The sequence below is a fragment of the Mercenaria mercenaria genome, chromosome 2, assembly GCF_021730395.1.
Source record: "Mercenaria mercenaria strain notata chromosome 2, MADL_Memer_1, whole genome shotgun sequence".
In the NCBI taxonomy this organism is placed as follows: domain Eukaryota; kingdom Metazoa; phylum Mollusca; class Bivalvia; order Venerida; family Veneridae; genus Mercenaria; species Mercenaria mercenaria.
The window spans coordinates 68,161,959-68,188,650 of record NC_069362.1 but is presented as its reverse complement, the minus strand read 5'-3'; the positions used below and the strand labels follow the sequence as shown (position 1 = coordinate 68,188,650).

General features: G+C 35.5%; 1 protein-coding gene across 2 annotated transcripts; it reads left to right on the top strand.

Annotated features, from left to right (window-relative positions):
• LOC123562807 (collagen alpha-2(IV) chain-like) lies at positions 1–26,692 on the top strand. Of its 2 annotated transcripts, XM_045355405.2 has the most exons (9): positions 1–335; positions 2,817–2,893; positions 5,181–5,252; positions 5,627–5,705; positions 7,425–7,643; positions 9,288–9,380; positions 9,642–9,830; positions 18,875–19,161; positions 20,726–26,691. In XM_045355405.2, exons 2-9 carry the CDS (start codon positions 2,867–2,869, stop codon positions 20,987–20,989), a joined length of 1,230 nt encoding a protein of 409 aa, XP_045211340.2. In that variant the 5' UTR covers positions 1–335; positions 2,817–2,866; the 3' UTR covers positions 20,990–26,691. The 2 variants fall into 2 exon arrangements, with proteins under 2 accessions (XP_045211340.2, XP_053392808.1); XM_053536833.1 differs by lacking the exon at positions 9,288–9,380 and having other exon boundaries at positions 20,726–26,692.

The window sequence follows — 26,692 nt, the reverse complement described above, 5'->3', positions numbered from 1 at the left end:
TTGAGCGAGATTTCAGAGAAATAGGGGGTTCAAGGTAATAGATGATATTATAATTCTCGTAAGACAAGATTACAAAAAATGAGTAATTAGAAAATTAAACCTTAAAGTTAATTTTATAAACGAAAAAAAAAATTTCAACTTGAAGAGTGGTTTAGAAGATAAGGAGCAATAATTTTAAAACGTGCCAATTTACCCATCGTCTAAATGGTATGAATGTTACAGACAGATCACTTTATTTGGTACAGCTTCTGACTGAGGCACAACATTTATACATTTTGTTGAAGGTGCCCTTCCATAATCTAGGAGAGGGAATCTTTCGTGTGTTTTCTTTTCAGGTAAGTAAATTAGTCTTTTTATTAAATATTATAATTAAACTTTAGCAGATAGATGTTGCTTTGATCTATACTTCCTATATTTTTAGCTAAGCATTTTATTTTTTTACTAGTAGAAAATTATGAAGAACTTCATTTAAATTTATAACAGTTTTGTTTAGTAATTATTATTTTGTTTAAGCGGATGCTAAGTCTGTAGAAGGAGCTTCGCATATTCAAGGAGTCTCCTTGACGTCTTTTTATTGATTTTGTCGTACAATTTGTAAACTTCTGGAGTCAGTTAAAGATCAAAGTCATAGCGACCTTAAGACTTAAAGTGTTTTTAGAAATAACTGTAGAAAGCTTTTGCCTACAACCGAAAAGGTTCAAAGGATGGTTGTCAAAGGTCAAAATAGAAAAAAAAGTTTCTATCAATGACTAAATTATGCATTGACGTTCAGCTGTGAAATTATAGTACACCCAATTGTTTTAGTGTTTTGTACATCAAATGTCGGGAGCACAGTGACCTTTACATTGGAAATGGTTTCCAATCTTTAACGCTTAGATTTACATTTTGAGAGAAAAACTTCAAACAACACCAAATCATAGAAAGAAACGCTTGTTTTACATGAAAATTGAACAGCATATAAAACATGTATATCTTTTTTTCACAAAACAAATACAGAACAATTGTCAGTATACTGATAAATGCATTGAATTCATTCTGTAAAACGACTGCATAAAGGATCACACTTTCGGACAGGCAAACATCTTGAAAAACTGAACATTTTTAAAACTGTTATATGTTTGTTTTGATGCCTTTGCAATAATGTCTCAGTGTTGAAATTCCACATAACTAGGTTGAACGTAGTTATCAGCAAGAGTTTATTTCTATTTCTTTACAAATTGTACACTTTTTTTAAACGGGCACAGCTTTTTCAGAACATTTTAAGTATCAATTGTACGGGACCGTACGGCCGGCAGAACAGTAATGGTCTGATAGAGTGTTGGTAAAAATGTTTTTTGTTTATCAAATTTTTTATGTGTTTTGATAATAAACTCCTAAACCTCAACTAAAGAAGTGTTAGGTAAGCCGTCTTCAAACATAACAGGTCAGGTTGCTTATAGTCATTTAATGAACCTAGTGTGTTTAAGGTCAGTAAGTCAAAGGTAAAGATCAAAGTGATCGGGACTGAATACAGTTCAGATTAAAAAATCAAGAACTGGGGATTGTTTTGGAATACTATCTTCATCTTTGAAGGGTGATTGCATTTGACTAGTAAATGCCTCAAGCTGTTTTGTGGTCTCAGTGATATTAAGACTGAAACTGGTTGCTGATCAGTGTTTTAGAGAGGTGTCGTTCATAAAATGTTCAGATGACCTTTAATCTTGAGGATAAATAGTTTCAGATTACAAGGCTTGTGACACTGCCTTCAAATTTCATAGAAGGATTGAAATTGTTTAAAGTTGAGTCCACGGATATCATGAGATTGTTCAAATACGCACTTGGATTAGTAAATTGAATATAGTTCGGACAATGGACTTCAATTTCAATTTCAGGGTGAATACCTGTGGTCAATACGAGACTGGTATCGTTCAAGTGTATAGTACAGCAAAATTCAGGACACAACAGTTTTGAAACTAAAATCAGTTTATGGTCAATTATCTATAGCCTACATTCTTCATAAGATTATTTTTAGCTCATTGAGAACAATTCTGCGGCCTTTCTAAACCCTTTATTTTTCTTGCCCGCCTAAAATGCTTTCTAGGAATTTCTGCTATCATGATAGTCAAAACAAGTCAAAATGCAATTCCAATGCTCCAAATTTCCAAGTAATTAGATCATATATTGAGCCTAAAATGGACTTTGGTGGAAAACAACAGCTCCAAGTTCTCGCTGCTTTGATAAAACCGCTGTTGCAACAATAAACGTTATATACGACAGATAATTCTCAACTTGTATAGTGTTTAGCAAGTAATAGTAAAATTGCTTTGTTAATAAGTTAAAATGAAGATTTTTCAGAAAACAATTCTGCTATATGATTATGACAAATAACAAAGTTAAACAAATACAAATAAACCAATTGCCTTTAAGATAACAAAAAAACCCAAATTTGCAATAAAATTTACGTGTAGGCCACACCTGCTAGGGTACCAAGGGGCATGCAGGTTTAGAAATTGTCTAGAAACGTTTTGCGGCATATCTAGGACCATAAACATAATTTCTGTGCAGGGCAGGACCTACATGTGATATTTTAATTTGCTGAACCGTATTTTCAGAGGGTTTCTAGATAGCTTAGTAGAAATCTATTCATATTTTTCCTACCATTGTTTCACTAGAGGGAATTATGATTCCGTCAGTCAGTCGCAAAAAAAAGTGATTCTGCGATAACTCTGAAAATACAAGATATATTTCATGTAATTAAATCGGTAGATGGCAATACAAAAGATACGCAAGAAGAAAGATTGAATTATAAAATGACATGCTCACTTATCGTTTTGCAGGATTAGGTTCAATACTTTCAACGCAGAATTGTTCTGTTTGACACAAGAAGATGAAGACGCTTACAATTTTGATCATAGTAAGACTTTTAAGTTTTCTTCTATCTCGAAAGAAAATAATAAATTCACATATTTTTGAGGTAAAACTTTATCTATTTTTTTTGGTAAAAATGACCTTTGAACAAACTCAAAATAAGTGTGCTGTTAATTTTCCTGGTTGGCTACAAAACTTCTATTTGACATTGTTCATCACTGTTGCCTTTTCCTTAATTTGGGATCAGTCACAATGATTGTGTGGGACTCTTTGGATGAAGTCATTTTCAAGTTTACCGTAAACGGCATACTTTTTTGATGGAGCAACTTTAATCACGGTCTCTGTAGTTTCTGGTGATACACAGGTACTTGGCATATTCTGTTTCTACAATTAGCCCGACTGCCTCTGTAAAGGCAATTGTTCGGCTTCTTGTAGATGACTGCGCGATCTACAGATCACATGCTTTACTTCTATTGTTAACAATGCAATCGAAGTTCGAAAACATCACTAACATATGAAATAAATGTATTGAAATTTGTCCTAAAGCCGACCTGACGGTAAAGTTTTAATTCTTGTTACGCCCTCTTCGAAGAAGGAGGAGTATGTTGTTTTGCAGATGTCGGTCTGTCAGTCGGTCGGTCGGTATGTCGTTCGGTATGTAGACGAATCGGTTTCCGGATGATAACTGAGGAACGCTTAGGCCTAGGATCATGAAAGCTGATATGGAGGTTGGTCATATCCAGCAGATGATCAATATTAATTTTGAGATCAGTAGATCAAAGGTCAAAGTCACAGTGACTAGGAACAGTTAAACCGTTTCCGGATGATAACTCCTGAACGCTTCGGCTTAGGATTATGAAAGTTGTTAGAGAGGTTGTTCATAACAAGCAAACGAGTCCTATTGCTTTTGAGATTAGTAAATAAAAGGTCAAGGTCACAGTGACCTGGAACAGTTAAACGGTTTCAGGACGATAACTTGAGAATGCTTGGCCTAGGATCACAAGCGTGTGCGTTTGCGACCAGCATGGATCCAGACCAGCCTGCGCATCCGCGCGGTCTAGCCAGGATTCATGTTGTTCCCTTATAGTTTCTCTAATTGTAATAGGCTTTGTAAGCGAACAGCATGGATCCTGACCAGCCAGGATTCATGTTGTTCCCTTAGTTTCTCTAATTGCAATAGGCTTTGTAAGCGAACAGCATGGATCCTGACCAGACTGCGCAGATGCACAGGCTGGTCTGGATTCATGCTGGTCACAAACGCACTATGTTGGTTTTCTCATGGCGCGGCTCAAATACAAGACGACACTGTGTCATTTAAATGAATCATAAATGGTTTAACTTTTATCTTAGAAAATATTCCCAATCTGTAAGATTAATTTAAAATCTCACCAACCAGTGGTGGAATTTTCGTGCATACCATGTTCGAAAACAATGGAGCAACGTACATGCTGATGGGTATTTGAAGCAAACAGGCATTTTTCCACTACTGTTTCGACTTATGGAAGTCCTTTGTGATCTGTGGCCCTATATTCATTGCTTCTAGGGAATCTACCATTACCTGTTAATGTTAGATATGTAATATATTTAAATGTCTATGAAAGGTATAATATTGAATTCAGTTCAAATTCAAATATTTTATTAAAGTCTCATTCGCATTACATGTACAGTACATTTAACAAATATCATGTATGTGACCAATCATATAAATGATTTATCAGAGACTATACATATTGCATGGTATAAAATGTCTTTATTCACAACTTTTTTAGGTTTTTCTCTGCTGACTGTTTCGGACAGTTCTCTGTCCTTCATCACGAGCACTGACTTCCGGTCATCTTTGGCTGTTTCCGCCACTGCATAGACCGGAAGTCAGTGCTCGTGATGAAGGACAGAGAACTGTCCGAAGCAGTCAGCAGGTAAAAACCTAAATTAGTTGTGAATAAAGAACTTTCATACCATGGATTCACCAACTAAATGAACTCCTTCAAGAATATGCATATGGCAATTTGTACACTAAGACAATACTATACCATAAACAACCCTTATCATCAATAAGACAATACTATACCATAAAATCACAACAATGAATCTAAAAATGTTTTAATGTTTTGTTTTGAAAACACACACGCACACGCACACGCACACACACACACACAATCTTGCCTAAAATACTAATTACTGTACTCAGATATATGTAGATGTTTATAACATGTAATATTTAGATATTTATATGCTGTTGTTAAGAATACTGACATGGACATTGGTTTATTTTATCATTATTGTCTTATAGTGATTCAACAGAATGAGTAAAACTGATATCTGTATACCTTCAGGTGGTTGTATTGTTAACAGTTTATTCCCAAACTGCAAATTCAAAAGCTGTTTCATGTGACACGGACGCCGATGTATGTTTTATCTCTAATATTTATCAGTATTGTCGTAGTCTTAAATATAATATTGCATCGAATTGCTAACTTTGAATTGAATTTTTACTCGGAAAAACTTTGCTTTTGCAAGTTGGCAGTTGCAGTTGCGTTCAGTTTATACAGACTCTATCCTAATTTAGACTCAACTTAATAACAATGCATGTCCATTATAAATAAAAAAAGTTAAACATCAACATTTTTTGATAACAGACATTTACTCCTAGCAGCTTAGTATTAAGTAATTCAGATTTCGTATTATAAATAACAAAAATTGCAAATGAATTTATTACACAGTATATAAGAATTTGTTTGCTATATTCTTTAACGAGGAATATTTCTACGAAATGTTTTAGTGTCCCGTAGGGAGAGAGTGCAGATTGCGAGCACGTATAGAAAATGCTAATGCAAAGTCAAAGAAAAAGTGTTTCAAAGGTCAGCATTAACACAGTATAGCAACATTTAGTTAAACCTGAAATAATTTTTGTTTTGCCCATTTAAAGGGGCCGACTTCCAGACAACCAAGAAGAAGAAAAGTTCAAGATAGCAGGACATTATTGCTGTACTTCTTTAGAAAGCTTTTAACCATGGTTTTACAGATTATATTTTATGGAAACATGTGCGAATAAGTTAATTTTACACATTTTTCCATGACAAAATTGAAAGGCGTTTGTCAAGAATGCTAACTGCCTTAATTATTAAGCTTTATATGAAGAGTCGTTTAGTACGAATTTCTACTCGGTGTACTGGCCAGGGTGGGAGGAACGTGATTATTGCCGAGGCAACCCGGGCTCGATTCCTGACTCAGACATGTTTCTTCTTCTTGGATACTATTGCTTCATTGTTGGACTTACATCTCACTATTAATGGCAATATTATACATAACAAACTGATGCCAAGAGAGATGATTTCAATTATAGTATTGTAAATTTCCCCATTTCGGATGGGAATGTACCTCAGGCAACATCATTTAGGATACATATTTCTCAATTAATCCGGTTTGCCAGAGCGTGTAGTCATTGTGAGGATTTAAACGAACGTAAACAATATATTACATATTATATAAGCTTCTTCAGCAAGGCTATCGGTATTATAAATTACGTAAATACCTTGTACATTGATTTGGTTTTAAAATCTAATAGTTATTTAAATGCACTTATGTGAGAAGGTTCATAAAAACCCTTTGTTTTATGGTGATGCTTTTTACAAACTTCGTTAGATTTTGTGTCATGGCAATTCTACACTTGTATTTGGTAAAGGTATTAAACGTTTATAGGTTATGACTCAACTGGTTTGAGACACACTCAACCAGGTTACAGTTGGACGCTACGCATTCCTCATTTTTCCTGATTTTTTTCTGACGGAACAGACTGGGGACTCTTTGATAGGTAGATCTTAAATACCACCGGGTCTGGGCTTTTTGATATCTGTCTTTTGGCTTCTTTCGTCGAGACCTTAAGGATTTATCTCTGTTGCGCTGTCCTCTGCAAAGGCATTGGGTACAAGCGTTTTCAGTTCTTACGGATTGCTTTCTATATAAATTTACAAGAGCATTTCTTGCCTTCTGTTGCCACTGCGTGTGTTAAGGATTAATATGGCGGGAATAAGTGTTATTAACACTGTCTTGTAACTTTGGAACATGGTGGAGGTAAATTCGGTGAACCATAAACCGGTATAAGTTCTCAGTGGTGTTTTTACTATTGACCTTTGTAAGGCAATGTCCCACTGTCTTCAGTTTATATTAATTTATTTTAGCTCGATTGTGATGAAAGCTTTAAGCTTATATGAACCACTTTCGATTCCGTTTTTCATATGAAAAGTCATGGTCTTGACCCCAGTGGGGCTCAAAAACCACGATTCCTGGGTTGAGCGGCCGACACCTTAATCACTAGATCACCGCTCCCACTGTGTTTCTTTGTTCCAGTCTGTTTGCTTTGAATGGATGTGTGTGTTTGTGTCATGCACGTCTGCGTGTTTTGGTTTGCATTTCGGTGGTGGGATGGGGTAGGGGCTGCATTTTTGGAATTTGACTTTTCTTCTTTAGATATCTATCCTTGTTCTTTAAGCATTGTTTTTTGAAAAAGTTTAGAGACCAAAACTCACTTATTAGTAAATAATGCTGCCTCTCATTTCTAATTCACAAATAACTGCCAGTTAAAGAAAAAGGAGACAAAGGTGACCAAGTTCCTCAGGATGATGTCGAAAGTGCACAGGAAGAGCCTGGACCTGCGCGGTACCTAGAAGAAACTGACCTTCTAGGTCAACAGGGAGAATTCGAAGCCGAAGCAGAGCAATTCCCAGAAGAAACTGATTTACTTGAAGAGGCTAGAGCTGAGGAAATGTCAGATCCTCAGAGAGAGCTTGGAGAACCAGGTAAATAATTAGTTCTCAGTTTTAGAATAGAATGCTTAAATTTCACTTTCTCAAAGGACAAAGAGGGAAATGTCTCCGTCTGCTAAAACCAGCGTGCATCCGCCCGTGTGTCCGTGATACTTTTGTCCAAATAATAGTTCCAAAACTATTAAAGGAATTTCATTAAATCTACACAATAACAGACGACATTAAGAGAAAGTGAACAAGAACAAAAACTCCACATTGTTTACCTTTTTATCTTTATTTCTGTCTAAATTTTATAAGATTTACTTGTCCATGCCATAGCTGTAGGAATATATTCAGTTTGCATACGAACACAGAGGATATCAAAGCAACGCAGAGGAAAAAAGCAGTGTTTATGAACCTGAATTATTATTGTTATACTTTTATTATACTTGTATATAGATTACTCATAATTGGTTAATATTTCACAAGTAATAGAGGGCATTGAGAGCAGGTTCAAGTCCTATAACTCTACCGTATGCATCTTTTAACTGGTCTCTCTTTATTATATTTTATTTTGCTTTTCTTGAACACAACTCAAATACTTTTCAACAGATTTAGTTAACATTTCACACAATGATACTTTCATATGTCTATAGAAAATTATTTCTCTTGATATTTCTCTTGTTTAGGGCATAAATTGAAACGTTTTTTAAGTGACTGCTTTGAAACTGCATAAACTGATAGACAACATTAAAAGCAAGCGTACTACACAAAATGATGTTCCTTTGTTAATACTTTTAGTAGTCTGGCAATTTATTAAACTTCCTGACTGGTAAAGAACAATTAAAGAAATACATGTATATTTAAGTTGAATATAATGATTCTCTTCGTCCAACGTAGCTCTTGCATAATATTGTATTTATTTAAGATTGTGTATGAGGACTTTGTTTAAATGATTTATTGATTTTTTAAAAGTTCGTATATAAAGCCTTATAGAAGTCCAGCAACAATATATGCTTGTAAATTATATAAAGACAGAAAAAAAATCATTAACCAAAAGTAATATTTGTAGCTTGTTTCTAGAAATATGCTCGGACTTGATGCTTTATACTATTTTAATACACACTTGTTATACGTGTAAAATTAATGTAATGCATTAGTAAAATCCAAAAAATCAACAGTAATGAAATTTTTAACACAAAGAAATATTCGATTTCAAATTTTGCATGTCATCAATGCATAATAGCGACATTTAAAGTTTATCGTAAACCTGTTTAAAATTAGTATGTAATAGATACTATTCAATGTGTAGAAAAATATAGAGGGATAATCGATATGTGCGGGTAAATGAATAGATTGTTATAAAAACTTTATATGGTGTTTTAAGGTAGTTCTATACGTTTTGGTTAAATAAAAGTACAGCAAATTGACTTTCATAAAAACTCAGATTTGTAGATTTTAATATTTTCAAAATGATTGTCAAATCATGTTCTTATCAGTTAACTTAAGAGTGACCATTTATTTGTTGCATGTTCTATATTTCTATATACCAGACCCAGGTTGCATAGAAGGTTATCCAGATAAACGATGTATCTGTATCATTTCCAGTTAAAGACCATTGAACAGAACATAACTAGTACAATAAACCAGCCCAAATGTTAACCTCTATTATATTGAAGACTTGCTCTTAACAATTAGGACCAGAAGAACTCCCAAGTGATAACGAGAAGACAGAAAGTAAGGGAGAAATTGGAGACATTAGCAGTCAAGGACAAATAGATGACACTGATAGTGAGATGTTATTTTTGTTATTTCTTGCATTTTCCTGTTGTGTTTTCTTTGGAAGAGATATCAGTTACATACTTTCTGTAACTAAACTTAAATGGTCTTGCAATTTTCAATATTTGTTGCAGATGCTTAATATATTTTAGGATACAATTTTTAAGGGGTGTAATCTTATTGATTTATCTTGAACATCTTAAATAAGCTTTTATACCATAGCTTGCCTATTTGTCTGCTAATAATAACTAAATTATATTTGTTAATTTGCAGGTATAAGAAGTGAACAGGGTGTGCAAGGTATTTCCAGCCTTGTAACACCTGACGGCTTTCATAGTCTTATTACAAAGCACAGTCAGTCCACCGGCATTCCAATTTGTCCAGTGGGTATGGGGAAAATGTGGGAAGGATACAGTTTGTTGTACGTTGAAGGAAATGAAAGATCGCATCACCAAGATTTAGGTATGGCAAATAGTGACAAATGAACCCTTCTTTAACTCGACAATATTGAGAACAAGAAGAGATATCCTATTCCTTCTACTGTGTCCATCCAGTTCACATGAAACTTGGTTTACACCGTCATTATGAATTATACATGTGCATTCTATCGGGACTTTCATGTCCAGTTATTTTGCTATTTATGTCCTTTAATAGTATTATAGGTACACATTTACATTGTGTACACAACTGCTTCTGCAGGTTCTTACAATGTTGAATTCATTCTTGTTTCACACTGATTTTGCAATAACACAATTGATTTATTCAAACTTGTTCCTGATCGCCTACTATATCACAGAAGACAATATTCAAAACGTGAGAAATTTCTCAACGATAATCTGTAACAGTTGATGCCGTGTCCCTCCGTGTACCTCATGTTTTCAATTTCAATGTTTTGTGATATTTGAATCTAACAAGGGTGATTTTTAAACGAAAATAGCTATTTCTGCATCTTTTTGAACATTGAACATAGTACAAATAAAATTAAGGGGTTAAACAAATAAAGTCTGTTTATCTGTTTATTGTTGAATATTATTCATTAAAAAAACTAAGACAGTTGTATGTATCCAATTTTGTCTAATTAAATTAAAAGCATACAGTGTCTCGCAATATTTTGATATAAACTCTGCACAAGTGTTACAACAGGAAATATATGACAGCATCTGTTCCTACGGCCCTGTGCACAGTGTAATATAATTATTCTATTTTAGCATTAACTAAATCTATAATAAATATGGAGATATTTCATATATTCAGTGAAAAAAAAACTTCCAGTTTAAAGATCGCCGAATGCAGCAAGCATTGCTGTTGACTCGTGCACAGATGTGTACTATGGAAGCGTCCTGGTGCCAGCAGAGAGATTTAAATTTGTCTTACGTACGACTTACTATCTCCTACGTAGGAGTTAGTATCTCCTACGTAGGACATAGTATCTCCTAGGTAGTATCTTCTACGTAGGACCTAGTATCTCCTACGTAGTACTTAGTATCTCCTGCGTTGTACTTAATATCTCCTACGTAGGACATAGTATCTCCTATATAGGACTTAGTATCTCCTACGTAGGAGTTAGTATCTCCTACGTAGTACTTAGTATCTCCTACGTAGTACTTAATATCTCCTACGTAGGACATAGTATCTCCTACATAGGACTTAGTATCTCCTACGTAGGACATATTATCTCCTACGTAGTACTTAGTATCTCCTACGTAGTACTTAATATCTCCTACGTAGGACATAGTATCTCCTACGTAGGACATATTATCTCCTACGTAGTACTTAGTATCTCCTACGTAGTACTTAATATCTCCTACGTAGGACATAGTATCTACTACGTAGGACTTAGTATCTCCTACGTAGGAGTTAGTATCTCCTACGTAGGACATAGTATCTCCTACGTAGGACGTAGTAACTCATACGTAAGGGTTCCTATTTTGTGGCGCTGCAGCATTCTGTGGTCCTACTTGCGTTTCCGGTACATGTCTTAATTCAAGATTGCTGGTTGGCTTTTTAATTGCGTGCTGATAAAAGGCATTTATTGCAATATTTTATTTATTTTGTAAACTATTTATATTCATGTATTTCATGTGTTGTCTCGCAGTGGGACTTAAATAAATAACTTTCCATTGAATTCAGTGAAATTATCTCATAACCACTGTTTCTAACCAATAACAAAGAATAAATTTATATAGACCTGATTGCATGACACGTTTATCAGTGTTTTATAAGATTTAGTAAGTTTCAGCTAGTCAATTATTCTTTTATCTAGTCATTCTGATCAAACAAAATTATAAAGTTTTTTTCGCGTGAAATTAGCTCTTATATTAAAAGAAATAATAGCCTCTAATGTGAAGAGCGATTAAGGGGAATAAATCATGTTTACTTTGACATTAGTTTTACTCTATTATTGAGTGTATTCTCTGGAATAGATCACAAAATTCAGTAGTAAAAAACATATAAAAATGAGCTATATATAGTACTGTAATTAAGAGAAAATATATAATAATGAAAACTCTTAGAGAGAGAGAGAGAGAGAGAGAGAGAGAGAGAGAGAGAGAGAGCTAAATTTTAATAGATATCTCTTGGAGATAGAGAGAGAGAGAGAGAGAGTGGGCGGGGGTGGGGGTGGAGAAGAGAGAGAGAGAGTCTACTTTTGTTGATAATGGTATCTTAAGGTTAAATGCCCCTAATTTGAAGTTGTTGGGTTCCGTTTCGACATTTTGTTTAATATAAAATTCAGCATATTTCTCATAGAATTCGTATTTTACTTTTTTGATATTTCTGTAGCCTTTTTCTCTGCAAACCTTTAAACACGACCATTGACATCCATTTTTGATGAACCATGATTTCACGTCCGTCAGACTGTTTTCGTAAATCGTTCTATTCAGTCAACAAGTATCGATTTGCTTGTTTCTCATCATATTTTCATTTAAAAATGTCTTTGAAATGGTGCATAATGTGTGGACATCATTTTAACGTTGAAGGCGATATTTACGTTAAAGTGACGTCGGAGCGACAAATATGACGTTAAGTTTTGAATAAAAAGTTTGGGTTAATCTGGTTTCATGTAAAACCCAAACGATAGAATTTGCCAAAAACACTAACATGATCATGAAAACTTTACTTTCTGTCGATTGAAGGAATAAAATCATGGGGTCACCGAAATAATGTTCGCGTAATATTACATTACGCTACCCCTACCCCCAAATCACAACATAGCTTAGTTTGGGTGCTCTTCTGATATATATCATTTCAAATCTTAGTATTTTACATTCTCATTCATCAGTTGTTCACTACAGGCGTGAAACGAATCATGGAACGTGAGAAAGAGTGTTTTCTTTATAAAAGAGGTCTTTATACCTGTAAAATTGGCGACTTCATTGCGAGATCGTTTGAACGCAAAATGTATAACATACGACAATACGACAACTTTGCTTAAAATTCTGAGCATGTTATTTTTAAAAGTCGCCTTAAATATACTTTCTATATGATAAAGCTTATTGTTTTCATATTTTTCTTATTTAAAGTACCAATAAACATGTTTTCCGTTGTAAAACACTGCTAACATGAAGAATATTTGCAAATGCAATTGTGTATATTGTTCGGAGTTTTCACACTTGAAACACAAAGAGAAAGTATCATTATTGTACAATATCATTGATCAATATTATACAACAGATTCAAATATTCTAAAGTTCTAAATTCCAAGGGAGTAAAGGTTGTTTGTATCTTGTCTTTCTTAATCTAACCCTCCCTAAGTACGCACACACGCATGCGTGCATGCACGCACGCACATCCCAATGTCTTACATTTCTTACTTCACCACCGTAGTAACATCTGACCATAAAATAAGTTGCCATGGGTTTGCCCGGTTAATTACCCGCTCCATTTGTTCACATAATTTGACGGCGGAATTTGGTTTTACAGGTCAGAGTTAATTTTTCATTTATACTTAGAAATTTTATACCACAGACGCTATTTGCAATAAATCCTTACTTCTGCAAGTTCAGTATTCATTATTCCTTCTTTTACCCAATCCGCTTAGCTCAGCAGAAGGAGCGCAGATCTATGAATCGCGAGTTAGGTCTCCGGGTTGGGCGTGACGATTTGATAGAAGGCACTAGTTCGAAATAACTCTTCCTTCACCTCTGATTTATGTGGTGAAGATAGAAGTTTTTATTGAGAATATAGAATCCAGGAACACTGGTTAGGTTACCTGCCTGCAGTTACGTAGAAAAAAAAAACAGAGCTAAAAAACAAAAACAACAACAACAACAACAAAAAGCAAAAACAAACAAAACAAACAAACAAACAAAAGAAAGAACATTCTTTCTTTTTTATGTCATGGGATGTTTATGAGGAGAGTCTTTACTCGTATGTCTTATGTTTTTAATATTAGGAACCAATATTATTTATGGAATATGTTTTTATTATGTGTCTATGAATACAAGGATAACATTATTATACACATCTCCAGAGAGCTAAAACATCTTTGCAAAGGATGGTGTTTCTATCTAACCAAGTTGCTAAATAAATTAACCTTTTCGGAGCAACAGCCTCCGTACAACAAATTTACTGTTTTTCCCGCGGTTATTCAGGAGAATGCACTTTATTCGAAATCGGGGTACCCGACTACTCTCCAAACAATCGAAATATTTCTGTAATAAAGTTAGATAAAGTAATACTTACTCGAACATGATGTTATAATAACTTATCATATACGTTACTATTAACAGTAACAAAAAGATCATTATGGCCTCTGTTGACGAATCCATAACGGCGCAGTGCGCCTCACGCGCCATAATCAAAATGGCCCCAGGTAACCGGAACGTTAGCACGATCTGACGTTTACTTTATGTAGCAACGTCATTATGGCGGGTAAAATGGTGCTGGATCATTTTTAGATAGATTGTCAAATACTGATGGCACTGTTGATGAATAAATCAGTACAAATGATGCTTAGGCCCTATAAGTTTGTAGAAAAAATATGTAAAATGAAAAACCAAGATGAATATGAAGCGAAGGTATACATAAAAAGGTCAATAAACGGCTGGTTGTGCCTTCTAGCCATAATAACACTCCTAGTTTCATAATGGCCCTCGAGCTAAAGCCCTCGGGCAATTATGACACTAGGTGTGCCGTTATGGCAAGAAGGCACAACCAAGCCGTATATTAACCTCTTAATTAACGATGTTAAAATGAATATTTCCCATTTTCGCCTACGTTTTACTTGATACTAACTCCTACGTAGGAGATACTAAGTCCTACGTAGGAGATATTATGTCCTACGTAGGACACAGTATCTTCTACGTAGGAGATACTATGTCCTACGTAGGAGATACTATGTCCTACGTAGAAGATACGTACTTAATATGTCCTACGTAGGAGATACTAACAACTACGTAGGAGATACTAAGTCCTAGGTAGAAGATACTATGTCCTACGTAGGACTTTATATCTCCAAATAGTTTATTCATGTCTCTTCTTACGTACAGCATAATAAATATTACAATATTTTAAAAATACATATGCCTTTCTATACAGAAATAATAAGAGACAATTTGATCTATACACATTTACATATTGTAAAACGTAATATTTAGTAAGATGGCTAAGTCACTGACATAAAACTATTAAACTCCTTATATGTAGGTATACCTTCAAAATATCATTACATAAAATTAAACAGCATTTTAGTTTGCAGAAGAATACATGGTTAGCTCACCTGAGCAATGCTCAGGTGAGTTTTTGTGATCGCTCCATGTCCGGCGTCTGTCTGTCGTCAGTCAACATTTTGCTTGTGTATGCGATAGAGACTGTATTTTTCAATTGATCTTCATGAAATTTAGTCAGAATGATTGCATTGATAAAATCTAGGTCAACTTTGAATATGGGTCATCTGGGTTAAAAAGTAGGTCACTAGGTCAAATTAAAGAAAAACTTTGTGTATGCGATAGAGGCTATATTTTTCAATTGATCTTCCTGAAATTAAGTCAGAGTAATTGCCTTGATGAAATCTAGGTCAAGTTTGAATATGAGTCATCTTGGATCAAAAAGTAGGTCACTAGGTCAAATCAAAGATAAACCTTGTGTATGTGATAGAGACTGCATTTTTCAATTAATCTTCATGAAATTTGGTCAAAATGATTACCTTAATGAAATCAATGTTGTGTTTGATTATGGGTTATCTGAGGTCAAAAAGTAGGCCACTAGGTCAAATCAAAGAAAAACCTTGTGTAAGCGATAGAGGCTGTATTTTTCAATTGATCTTCATGAAATTAAGTCAGAACGATTGCCTTGATAAAATCTAGATCATATTTGAATATGGATCATCTGGGGTCAAAATCTAGGTCACTAGACCAAATCAAAGGAAAACATTGTGAATGCGATAGAGGCTGTATTTTTCAATTGATCTTTCTGAATTTTGGTCAGAATGGTTATCTTGATGAAATATAGGCCGAGTTCAAAAATGGGTTATCTAGGTTCAAAAAGTAGGTCACTAGGTTAAATCAAAGAAAAACCTCGTGTAAACGATATAGGCTGTTTTTTTCAACTGATTTGCATGAAATTTTGTCAGAATGCCCTTATAAAATCTATGTCAGATTTGAATATGGATTATCTCGGGTCAAAAAGTAGGTCACTAGGTCAAATCAAGGAAAAAACCTTGTATATGCGATAGAGACTGTACTTTTCAATTGATCTTCATTAAATTATGTCAGATTTGTTGCCTTGATGGAATCTAGGGCAAGTTCGAATAGTTCATTAGTTCCTTACCCCCTTTTTAACTCACTTAAGTCCACAACAAATCCAAATAGTACTTACAAAGGTAAAGATATTTTGAAACACTGGTGAGCAAAAAGGAATCTTTATGACCCTATTTGATTTATTACTATTAATATCACTAAACCGCTCTTACACTTCCCGTCTGAATTACACCAAACTAGTTTCGCAGTTTCAGAGGAGAACATGTTTAAGTCAGAATGTGGACACACGGACACCGGATCATCCGCGTGTGCATATCTACTTGACGTCGATGATATATACAAAGTTTCTGAATTGGCTGGCTTGAAAGTTTTTATGCCCCCGAAAGGAGGCATATTATTTTTCAACTGTCCGTCCGTTCGTTCGTTCGTTAGTTCGTTAGTCACAACGATAACTTTTTGCATGAAGGCACTTCACTCGCGAACCACTGCACCCAGGACCTTCAAACTTCACATGCTGATAGTACTTATCTAGTACACAACCCCTACTGACTTTGCGGTCACCAGGTCAAAGGTCAAGGTCACCAGGTTAAAGGTCAAGGCGCTGCGGGGGAATTTGTCATCATTAGTAACAGCTCTTGTTTGTGTTGTGTTTAACGTCGCGCCGACACAATTCTAGGTCATATGGCGACTTTCCGCCTTTGCTGGTGGAGGAAGACCCCGGGTGCCCTTCCGTGCATTATTTCATCACGAGCGGGCACCTGCGTAGAACCACCGACCTTCCGCAAGGTAGCTGGATGGCTTCCTCACATGAAGAATTCAACGCCCCGCATCGGTGAAGGGCAAGTGATTGGAAGCGACCTTAACCTCTCGGCCACTTGAAAGTGTAAGGGCGGTTTGAGGAGGCTGCGTTTTTGGTACGTGGCATTCCCTGTTTGATATTTGTCTTTGTTTTTAGTGACATGGGGTAATAATGATAAGTCAAGTCAACTAAATCAAAAGGGTCATAGAGATTTTTTTTCGCTCAATAGGGCTCTGCTCAAATCCATCAGCAGTAACTGATAATGCTTTAGGTAAAAAAGTGCATAGCTTGCAGGAAATGAGCAAGCCCAGTGGTCTGTCTCATTTTCCCTTTTCAGAAAATTATCTTCCCTTTTTTTAAGATTGTGAAGTTTGATGCAGTTAGAATAGAAAACGTCTCAAATGATATATTCCCCTTAATCGCTTGTCCGATTTAAAAGATAATTGCATAGATATGTTATTACTATACTTATTCATATTTGACATCTGATGCGCCACAAATATAGCCATCATTTGGACGGTTGATTTAGAAATATGCTGGCCAAATAAGTATTCCTCGGATAACCTTGACACAAAAAAAATCAAATTATTCTTTTTCAGCCAAATACATAGCCGCGATAGGACCTGTTTACTTTCCCCCCAATATGTATATAGTGAATACGTCCAAAAAAAATTGTCAGAAATCACTTGCTCGGTTTTTTTTTTAAAAAAATAAGATATTAAAATTTTTCTGAGTTGTCAAAAAACCTGGCCATTAAAACTGAATTTCCTCCATCAGCATTAGCCCAAAAGTTTTAATATAATTTAACAGTAAATGTTCTCAAATGACCCTCGCCTAATACTGATTTGGCAAAAAAGTCGGCCCCCAAAGGGCTTGGTAAATATTTCTAGTACTTTATATATATAGTCGGCAATTTCAAATGTTGAAACAGTTACTGCTGGTCCAATTTCGAACTAATTTTACTGTAAAATTCAATCAAATTTTTGTAATCATTAGCTGCAAGTTTCCCTGTATGTTTATAATCGGATAAACAAATGTTGATCAAGTCTTCATATATGTTCACATTAAATGTTCCTAGGGCAACTCATGTCCTATTTCGAAGTAATTTCAGAGAAATATTCGTTGGGTGATCGTTACCAAGTGTGTTCATGTTGTTTTGAATTGTGAAAACACTTTGCTCCACCAGAGCTAAATATTAGCGATCTCTCCTATAGGGTACTATGAATATGGCAATTTCTGCTTCATATTATTTTTCTTTATATCTATTTGACGAAGAACTATGAAACTAAACTGAATTTAAATCACCATAGTATGGTAGTGCACACTCCATTTCGTCATGATGTCTGTAGTAACTTTAGAGATATTGCCATTTAATTGTTTTAAAATCCATATATTTGTACCCCACAACCCTGGTCAAACCCGCTCCCCTTCGCCACCCATCCCTCCCATTTGTTTCTTTTTTTTTTTAAATCTTAAACCTTATATGAATATTAATCAACATGCAAAGTTGTACCCTCCCCAACTCGCTCCTCCACCCAGTCACCCCCACCATCCCGATCATGCACCCCCTGCCTCAGCCAAAAAAAATTCTTCTTTGTTTTACTTTCTATCAATATCTATTATCAAGCACGCTCACCCGTCACCGCCTACCCCAAAAGACATTCTTTTCATTCCTTTTTCAAATCTTCCATGAATATTTATCAACATGTGAAGTTGTAAATCCCACTCCATTTCCAGATTTCTTTCTTGATTGTGCTTTCTGAAGGACCTCTGATCTTTAAAGTTAAAATGTAATGAAATTATTTGCTTCTTAGTAACATACTTTTTGCCACATATATTTCTTTGCCATTCCTCAACACAAATCAATTTGGCGGGTGATACCAATTATCTCTAACTCCTCTGGAATTTGATGTATCGCCTTTAAAGCGCCACTATATTACTGTAAGGCAAGACACGATGCAAACTTACTTCTTGTTTGAGGTATGAATCACCTACTGTTTTATTTTCAGGATTGCCTGGCTCCTGTATTCAAAGATTCACCACAATGCCATTCCTGTTTTGCAATATCAATAATGTCTGCAACTATGCCAGCAGGAATGACAAATCTTATTGGTTGTCAACCAATGCTCCAATGCCAATGATGCCTGTAGCAGAGTTAGAGATTCAGCCATATATAAGTAGATGTGTTGTTTGCGATACTCCGACTAACGTGATAGCAGTACATAGTCAGACACTTGAGATTCCAGAGTGCCCAATTGGATGGACTGGACTATGGATAGGATACAGCTTTTTAATGGTACTACCTTTATTTTCTCCTACCGGAAGGGATGCTTTTTCGCAAAATAACTTTAGATAGGACTAAGTAATTATATATAATTAGGTGAACAGGTAGCTTACTTAGACAATGTTTTGGTTGCGTATTTGGTAGGGGTAGCATGAGTCATGGTCATTGTTGGTAAATATAGAAAAGTGGCTTTTGGCTCAATGATTGTTAGGAATTAGGTCTTGCAACAAACCTTGATATATATATATATAGCTTTCATGGAGACCAAATTTCAGTTGCATTTTGGATTGCTTTGGTAAAGGTCAAGGATAATGTTACTGTGAAATACAAACAAGCTGTCGTTAGACCTTCGCTACAAAAGCAGGCCTTGAACTTGAGCTTTCTGACTGTCGTCCTGTGAGTAACTAACCATTTTTGTTAAAACTGTTCTTTACAGATTAAACAAACATGTAAATCAAAACAATCTTTTGCCTAAGAACCAGTCTGCATATAGGAAATATCACTACTGTGAATCTGCTCTGCTCTACTTTGGTTGGTCTTCTTAGTGGTATGGAGAAACATGAAGTCACGGCCCTTAATGCTATTGACGGCATTAGACACTGTCAACCATGACATTCTCTTAGATGTCATAAAAGTACAGTATGATGTCTGTGAAACAGCTCTTCAATTAATCAGACCGCCAGTTTGAATCAGTGCGCCCAACGCTCATGGTGCGTGGCTGTATCTCACCTATCATGGAACTCTTTTTGATGTCATTCCCAAATCCATATCAGTCTACGATTTTGCTGATGACTATATAGCAAATAAAAGTTTTCGTCTCATATCTGCTTCCGTAGGCTCACAAGCGATCGGAGATCTCGTACGGTGCGCAGTTACAATCAATGACTGGATGAACAGGAACAAACTGAAAATTAACACTTCAAAAACTGAGTTAATTATGTTTGGTAGCAGACCTGAATAGAGCAAACGTTTTACAAGTTCGATTAACATTGCTGGTGATGATATCAAACTTGAAAACACAATTAGACATCTTGGTGTATTACTTGATGAAACATTGAACTTTAAAGATCGTGTAAATTTTCGCAAATATCGTACAGCCAAGTTGAATTACCTACGAATTAAGAACATCCGAAAGTATTTAATCAAAGCAGCCGGTGAAATTTTTGTTTTGTCTCTAGTTATTTCACATCTGGATTATAAATAAGAAAAAAAAACTGTTTTATTTTCTGCCGATTGATTGATCTTTTCCTTAAACACTGCTTCATAATTTCGTGGTGTTAGATATACATGCAGGTATTGAGGTATTGTAGTAGATACATGATTCTGGTAAAAATAGTAAATTTGTAATTGAAGATTTGATGTTTTCATAACTTTTCGTGTAATTTCTTCACGGGCATATACCTGATCTTCGGAATTTATAAAGTCTTTTCATTTCAAATGCAATTGTTTTTTGTACTTTTGCTACATGTATCATATTCAAATTGTATTGCTTGTAGCTATTCCAAAAGCGTTAAAAAAGATAAAGTCATATAATAACAAGTGTACCAAGTATAAAATAAAATTTTGTTGTTTTCAGTATACTGGTGCAGGTTCAAGCGGAGGTGGTCAACCATTATCCAGTCCTGGCAGTTGTTTGGAAGAATTCCGTGTAAATCCTTTTATAGAATGTAATGGAGCAAAAGGCACCTGTCACTATTTTGCCAACAAATACAGCTTCTGGTTGGCAACGATTGGACAAAATGATCAATTTAAAACACCTGTAATGGATAATCTTAAAGCAGGCAATCTAAGGTCAAGAGTTGGTAGATGTCAAGTTTGCACAACGTCAGGAAGCTCATAAAACATTTAATACAGCTTAGTTTAGTACTCATAGTATGTCATAAAATTCGTAATGACAGCGTAGTTCACGGCGGAAATACTGCAGTTTATCGGTGTTAAGATTCGGGTTGGTGTTGTAATGAGTCTTCGTAGCTTATAATTGCCGCAGAAAAATCTGTTTAACTAAACCATGGATTTGCAGATTTCCATCTTGTACCATGTTCACACACACACGTCCGCACGTATGCAGGCACACATAAACACACACTTGTATGATGACGCATCTTGATTCAATATAATGTTACAATAACATCAACTTATTTTTAAACGACATTTGACTCCCCGTTCTAATTGAAAAATATTATACTGTAACGTCCGTTTGTCTCGATTTTTGTATTTACAATGTACCTGTTTCTTCATATGATATAGTATTAAGAAGTGAAATTTGACTGAGATTCCGCTTCGATGGAGATTCGAACAGGTCATCTGCCGCTTGCTGTTTTGCTTTTACACTAGTGATCAACATTGTCTGAAATACACCCTCCTTTGTTGCAGAACTATTATATAATTATGACGACGCATTTCCATTTCTATTTCACGCATTTATTACATTCAAGAAAAATGTACCTGTGCAGACGTATCGCGTGTAATATTTAATTCAAAGCTTAACCTCAATTAATACCATATTTCACAGAAAAAGATGTGCATAACAATACAAAATGTACATGGTGTAACAAGCAACTTTCTACTCCAGTTGGAAATAATGCCAAAAATCCAGTATTCCCCTTAAAACACAACACCTGCATGAGGGCATTGTGGGAAACCATTCTTTTACATGAAGGACTGAAATGGTAATATTCGATCAAAGTACATCAAATCTATCCGAAAAATGCAGCAATAAGTACAATCACGAAGTTTCATTACAGCTGTCTAGTTCGTCATTATTATTACTGCATGTTTAAAGACCAGGAACTTTCTTAAAAATCTACTCTAAGTAAAACTCGAGAATCTAAACTATAGCATTACATTGAACATGTTGCTACATTGACACCGTGCATGAGGGCAATTCTAAAAACAAGAGGGCCATGATGGCCCTATATCGCCCATCTGTTATCATTGCACTTGAGGACAAGAAGGTCCTCAGAAAAAATATCTAAGTCCAAAGGACAGGAACAACAAAGGAAAGAAATTTAACCAAAAAAGAAAAACAAAATTCTTACAAGGTACAGATATGTCAAAATACACCTACAAATTGGAGGTACCATCCATGTTGTACCACAAAAAAGTGGTCTCGGTTTTTCCCTACGGCCAATAATAAAAAAGTTACTAAAAATAGGCTATTTATAGTAACGTAAAAGGGACGTAATTCAAAAGAAAACTATTGTAAGTTAAAAAAAAGAAGGATCTGCCAAATAAATCTGTTGACATTAATGAAATTTCAGATCAGTATCTTCATTAGTTACGGAGCCTGATTGGCTCGGTCCAGCTAATGACAATAATGAAATTTCAAATAAGTCCTGTAAGTACTTACTGATATAAATCCATTTTGACTACAATCAGGGGAGGTAATCAGATATAAAATAACTCTGGAAACTACGATTGGCTCTGATTTGTCATGGAATCCAAGATTTATTGTTGTTGAAGATATTTTGGAAGTCTGTATATAACCATAAATGAAGTCTCTATATGGCTGCAAAAGCCAAAATAGCCAATTTTGGACATTTAAGGGGCCATAACTCTAGAACCCATGATGGAATCTGGCCAATTTAAGAAAGGAACCAAGATCTTCTGGTGATACAAGTTGTGTGCAAGTTTGGTTAAAATCAAATCATAAATGAAGTTGCTATTGTGCAGACAAGGTCAAAATAGCTAATTTTGGCCATTTCAGGGGCCATAACTCTGGAACCCATTAGGGGATCTGGCCGGTTCAACAAAGGAACTGAGATCTTATGGCAACACAAGTTTTGTGCAAGTTTGATTAAATTCAAATCATAAATGAAGCTGCTATTGTGCAGACAAGGGAAAAATAGCTAATTCTGGTCCTTTCAGGGGCCATAACTCTGGGACCCATAATGGAATCTGGCCAGTTCAAGAAAGGAACCAAGATCTTATGGTGATACAAGTTATGTGCAAGTTTGGTAAAAATCAAATCATAAATAAAGCTGCTATTGTGCAGACAAGGTCAAAATAGCTGATTTTGGCCCTTTCAGGGGCCATAACTCTGGAACCCATAATGGGATCTGGCCAGTTCATAAAAGGAACCGAGATCTTATGGCGATACAAGTTGTGTGCAAGTTTGGTTAAAATAAAATCATAAATGAAACCACTATCGTGCAGACAAGAAATTGTTGACGGACGGACGGACGCACGAAGCGTGATCACAAAAACTCACCTTGTCACTATGTGACAGATGAGCTAATAATGGCAATTTCTATCGATAATAGCAATCTCGCTTTAAATTTAGTTTATCCCTTCAGAGTATTCACCCCTGACTTTCTGCATTAAGAAATCCAAGAGGTGGACGCTGCAGAGTAGTCTCCCCTTGGTATGGTCTTCAGTAATTGAACACTACTATACCGATATAAAAAGAGGCTCATGATGACCCTGAATCGCTCACCGGAGTAATATGAGCCACATGTTTAAAATTGAACACTGATGCTAAAATATTATAAAGTAGGTCAGTAAGTCGCATTCATGGTCACTAAAGTCAGTTTTAAGATTGGTGTGAAAAACTGTACATGTCATCCAAATTTCAAGGCTGTATCTTAAAAACAAGAAAGTAGGTCAATAGGTCAAGGTTACAGTCAAGTGACCCCTAATTTCTTGTGGTCATCAGGTAATGATAAGTAAACAGTTTAGGAAATATGATCTGATAAATAGTCTAGGGAATATGATCTGATAATTTTTGAAGTATTTATTCGTATATAACTCATATAACAAGTTACCTCCAGGGCGGGGCCTCTTTTCACCCAAGGGGCATAATTTGAACAATCTTGTTGGAGATCCACTAGGCAATGCTACATACCAAATATCAAAGGCATAGGCCTTGAACTTTTCTTTCTCCCTATATAAGTCTATGTTTAATTTGGGACCCCCAGGGCAGGGCCTCTTTTCACCCCAGGGGCATAATTTTAAAAAAAATTGGCAGAGGACCACAAGGTTATGCAACACACCAAAAATCAAAAGCCTAGGCCTCGCAGTTTCAGGCAAGAAGATTTTTAAAGTATTTTCCCATACAAGTCTATGTAAAACATGAGACCCCCCGGGGCATGGCCTCTTTTCGCCCCAGGGATACAATTTGAACAATTTTGGCAGAGGACCACTGGGCATTGCTACATGCCAAATATCAAAGCCATAGGTCTTGTGGTTTTAGATAAGAAAATATTTTTAAAAAATCCAATATAAGTCTGTGTACAACTTGTGAACCCCCGCGGCGAAGCCTCTTTTCACCCCACAGTCATCAAAGAGGACCATTAGATGATGTCATATGCAAAATATCAGGGCTCTACACATTGCGGTTTTGGACAAGAAGATTTTTTAAAGTTTTTCCTTTCAGTTGCCATGGCAATCAGAGTTCTGCATGGAATTTAATTCTTTGAACAATTTTGAAAGGGGGCCATCCAAGGATCATTCCTGTGAAGTTTGGTGTAATTCTGCCCAGTGGTTTTTAAGAAGAAGATTTTTTAGAAATTGTTGACGGACGCACGCCGCACGACGGACTATGGACATTGAGCGGTCACAAAAGCTCACCATGAGCCTTTGGCTCAGGTGAGCTAAAAATCCGCCCAGCCAGCATTTCTTTTTCAGCCATGGAAAGGAAAATATCACAAGGACATAGATCTGTTGAATAAATGGGATTGTGATTTGTTGTGAGCCGCAGAGCAGTCCATGGGTGCATTTGTTTTTAACCTTCGTTTCACAGCTTTCAATACTGTACTTTGTCTCTATAAAACTTTCCATTGACTGACTTTCCTGACGGTGTAGGTATTTGTGAAACAGAACCCTTGAGGTAAAGAAGATTGAAACAAAGCATTTTTGACACTTCTAGTTTTTTGCTATCACTGGTGTGTGGTCAACTTTTCGAAGCCACGCGACGCCTTGGAAAATAAAAGCATATCCAGGTCTTATATCCTGTTAGGAGCTTTGATAGAAATCCGTTGTTCCATTTCATTCTGCCTGATAGTTAAGACTTCCTATGATAATTATATGTTGTTAAGAATCATAACACCTCCGAAGAATCACCTACCGAATCATGGCACCAAATAAACTGCAGCATTCCGCTCGTAAACTATGATCTCACACGGTTTTATGGGACAAATGGAAACGATTGTGTATTATTAATCAACTGACGCCGACTATTTACCAAGAAAATTGCGTGTTTGAAAATACTTGCCCCAGGAGTTGCTTGACGGAATCCTGTCATATACCTGTCTTCCAAATCATTTTATGTTGTAACATTTATAGTGACAGATGGTAAAACCCACGAACGTATGCAGAAAGGCCATGAAATGCAAACATTTTTTTTTAATGTGATATTATTCTTTAAAGCAAGAACATTTGAAATAGAGAACGGTGTAAAAGTGTACACAAGCAAAACATATAGGGATAGCACTAGCTAAAAGCCTTATTCAAATATGAATGGTGGGTAAGATAATGCATTTTTAATGACATATCTTTTTGCAGTCAGCTCTACCAATATGTCCGTTTTAGCGAACAAAATATGTGTTGCCTAAATACCTGCTTACAGTCAGTAAATTGTAGCTTCTTCGTCTCTTAAATATCGTAATATAGAATATAAGATTATTTTACTGCTTGTAGGTGCAGATGGAAATTTCCGGCTTCGAGAGTAACTGTTAGGCGGTAACAAGGCTCTGCCGAGTTACCGCGTAAACAGTTACCCGAGAGCAGGATATTCACATCTGCACCTATAACCAGTGACAGAATCATTTTCTTGCATACCATATTCAATAAATGATAATAATAAAAAGTCAATCCAACGGCTTTCTTTTTATAAGTATTTCTTATAGCAGCGTATTTAAACAAAGCGCGGGAAACCGACTTCCGTAAACAGGAAAGGTGTCATGACGTATCAAAGACAAATAACAATGTATAGATTTGTTTTTTCAGTTGCAACGTAACGTTATGATTTTTTGATAACATTTTTTGAATCGAGAAATATACTATCAGGAACAAAGAACTGTCAAGGTATTGGACTTTTATTCCGTTTTATGAAATAAAATGTGAATTACTACATAAATCTTCTACATGTATATGTAGTTCGTAATACGTCATTTACAGCACGAGAGTCATCTTACAACCCGGGGTTTAAGATGGATTTTCCAGCACCGGTAAAAATACCGGAAGTCCCCGTCTGGTATGTACAAGAAACACTTATATTTGTTTAATAATGAGCGATTTTCAGATATAACAAAATCATTGATTTGCATATCATATTTGAATAGAAACGCGGTGTCATTGATATATTTCGGGTTTCAGTTTTTATAATGTAAGTAAGTTATGAATACATTAAATCTTGTGCAATAACTTTCTATTTTTTTCTTTACTTCAGTGATTGTTTTCACTGTAGATCACTGTAGAAAAACATGCCGCCAAACCAATTTCCTCGTTTGCCAGTTTAGAAATCATCATGCTTTCAAACAAAATGAAAGATTGTTGCATTTTTTTCCGAATAAATAAAACAATTATGTCGTCTGTAGCATTTTTT

Bases quoted from the DNA above. Each gene is read 5' to 3' on its own strand.
- LOC123562807 (XM_045355405.2), top strand. From the start codon at position 2,867: ATGAAGACGCTTACAATTTTGATCATA. The intron at 2,894-5,180 runs GTAAGACTTTTA...GTATACCTTCAG, and splicing joins CGCTTACAATTTTGATCATA to GTGGTTGTATTGTTAACAGT. The intron at 9,831-18,874 runs GTATGGCAAATA...TTTTATTTTCAG, and splicing joins ATCGCATCACCAAGATTTAG to GATTGCCTGGCTCCTGTATT.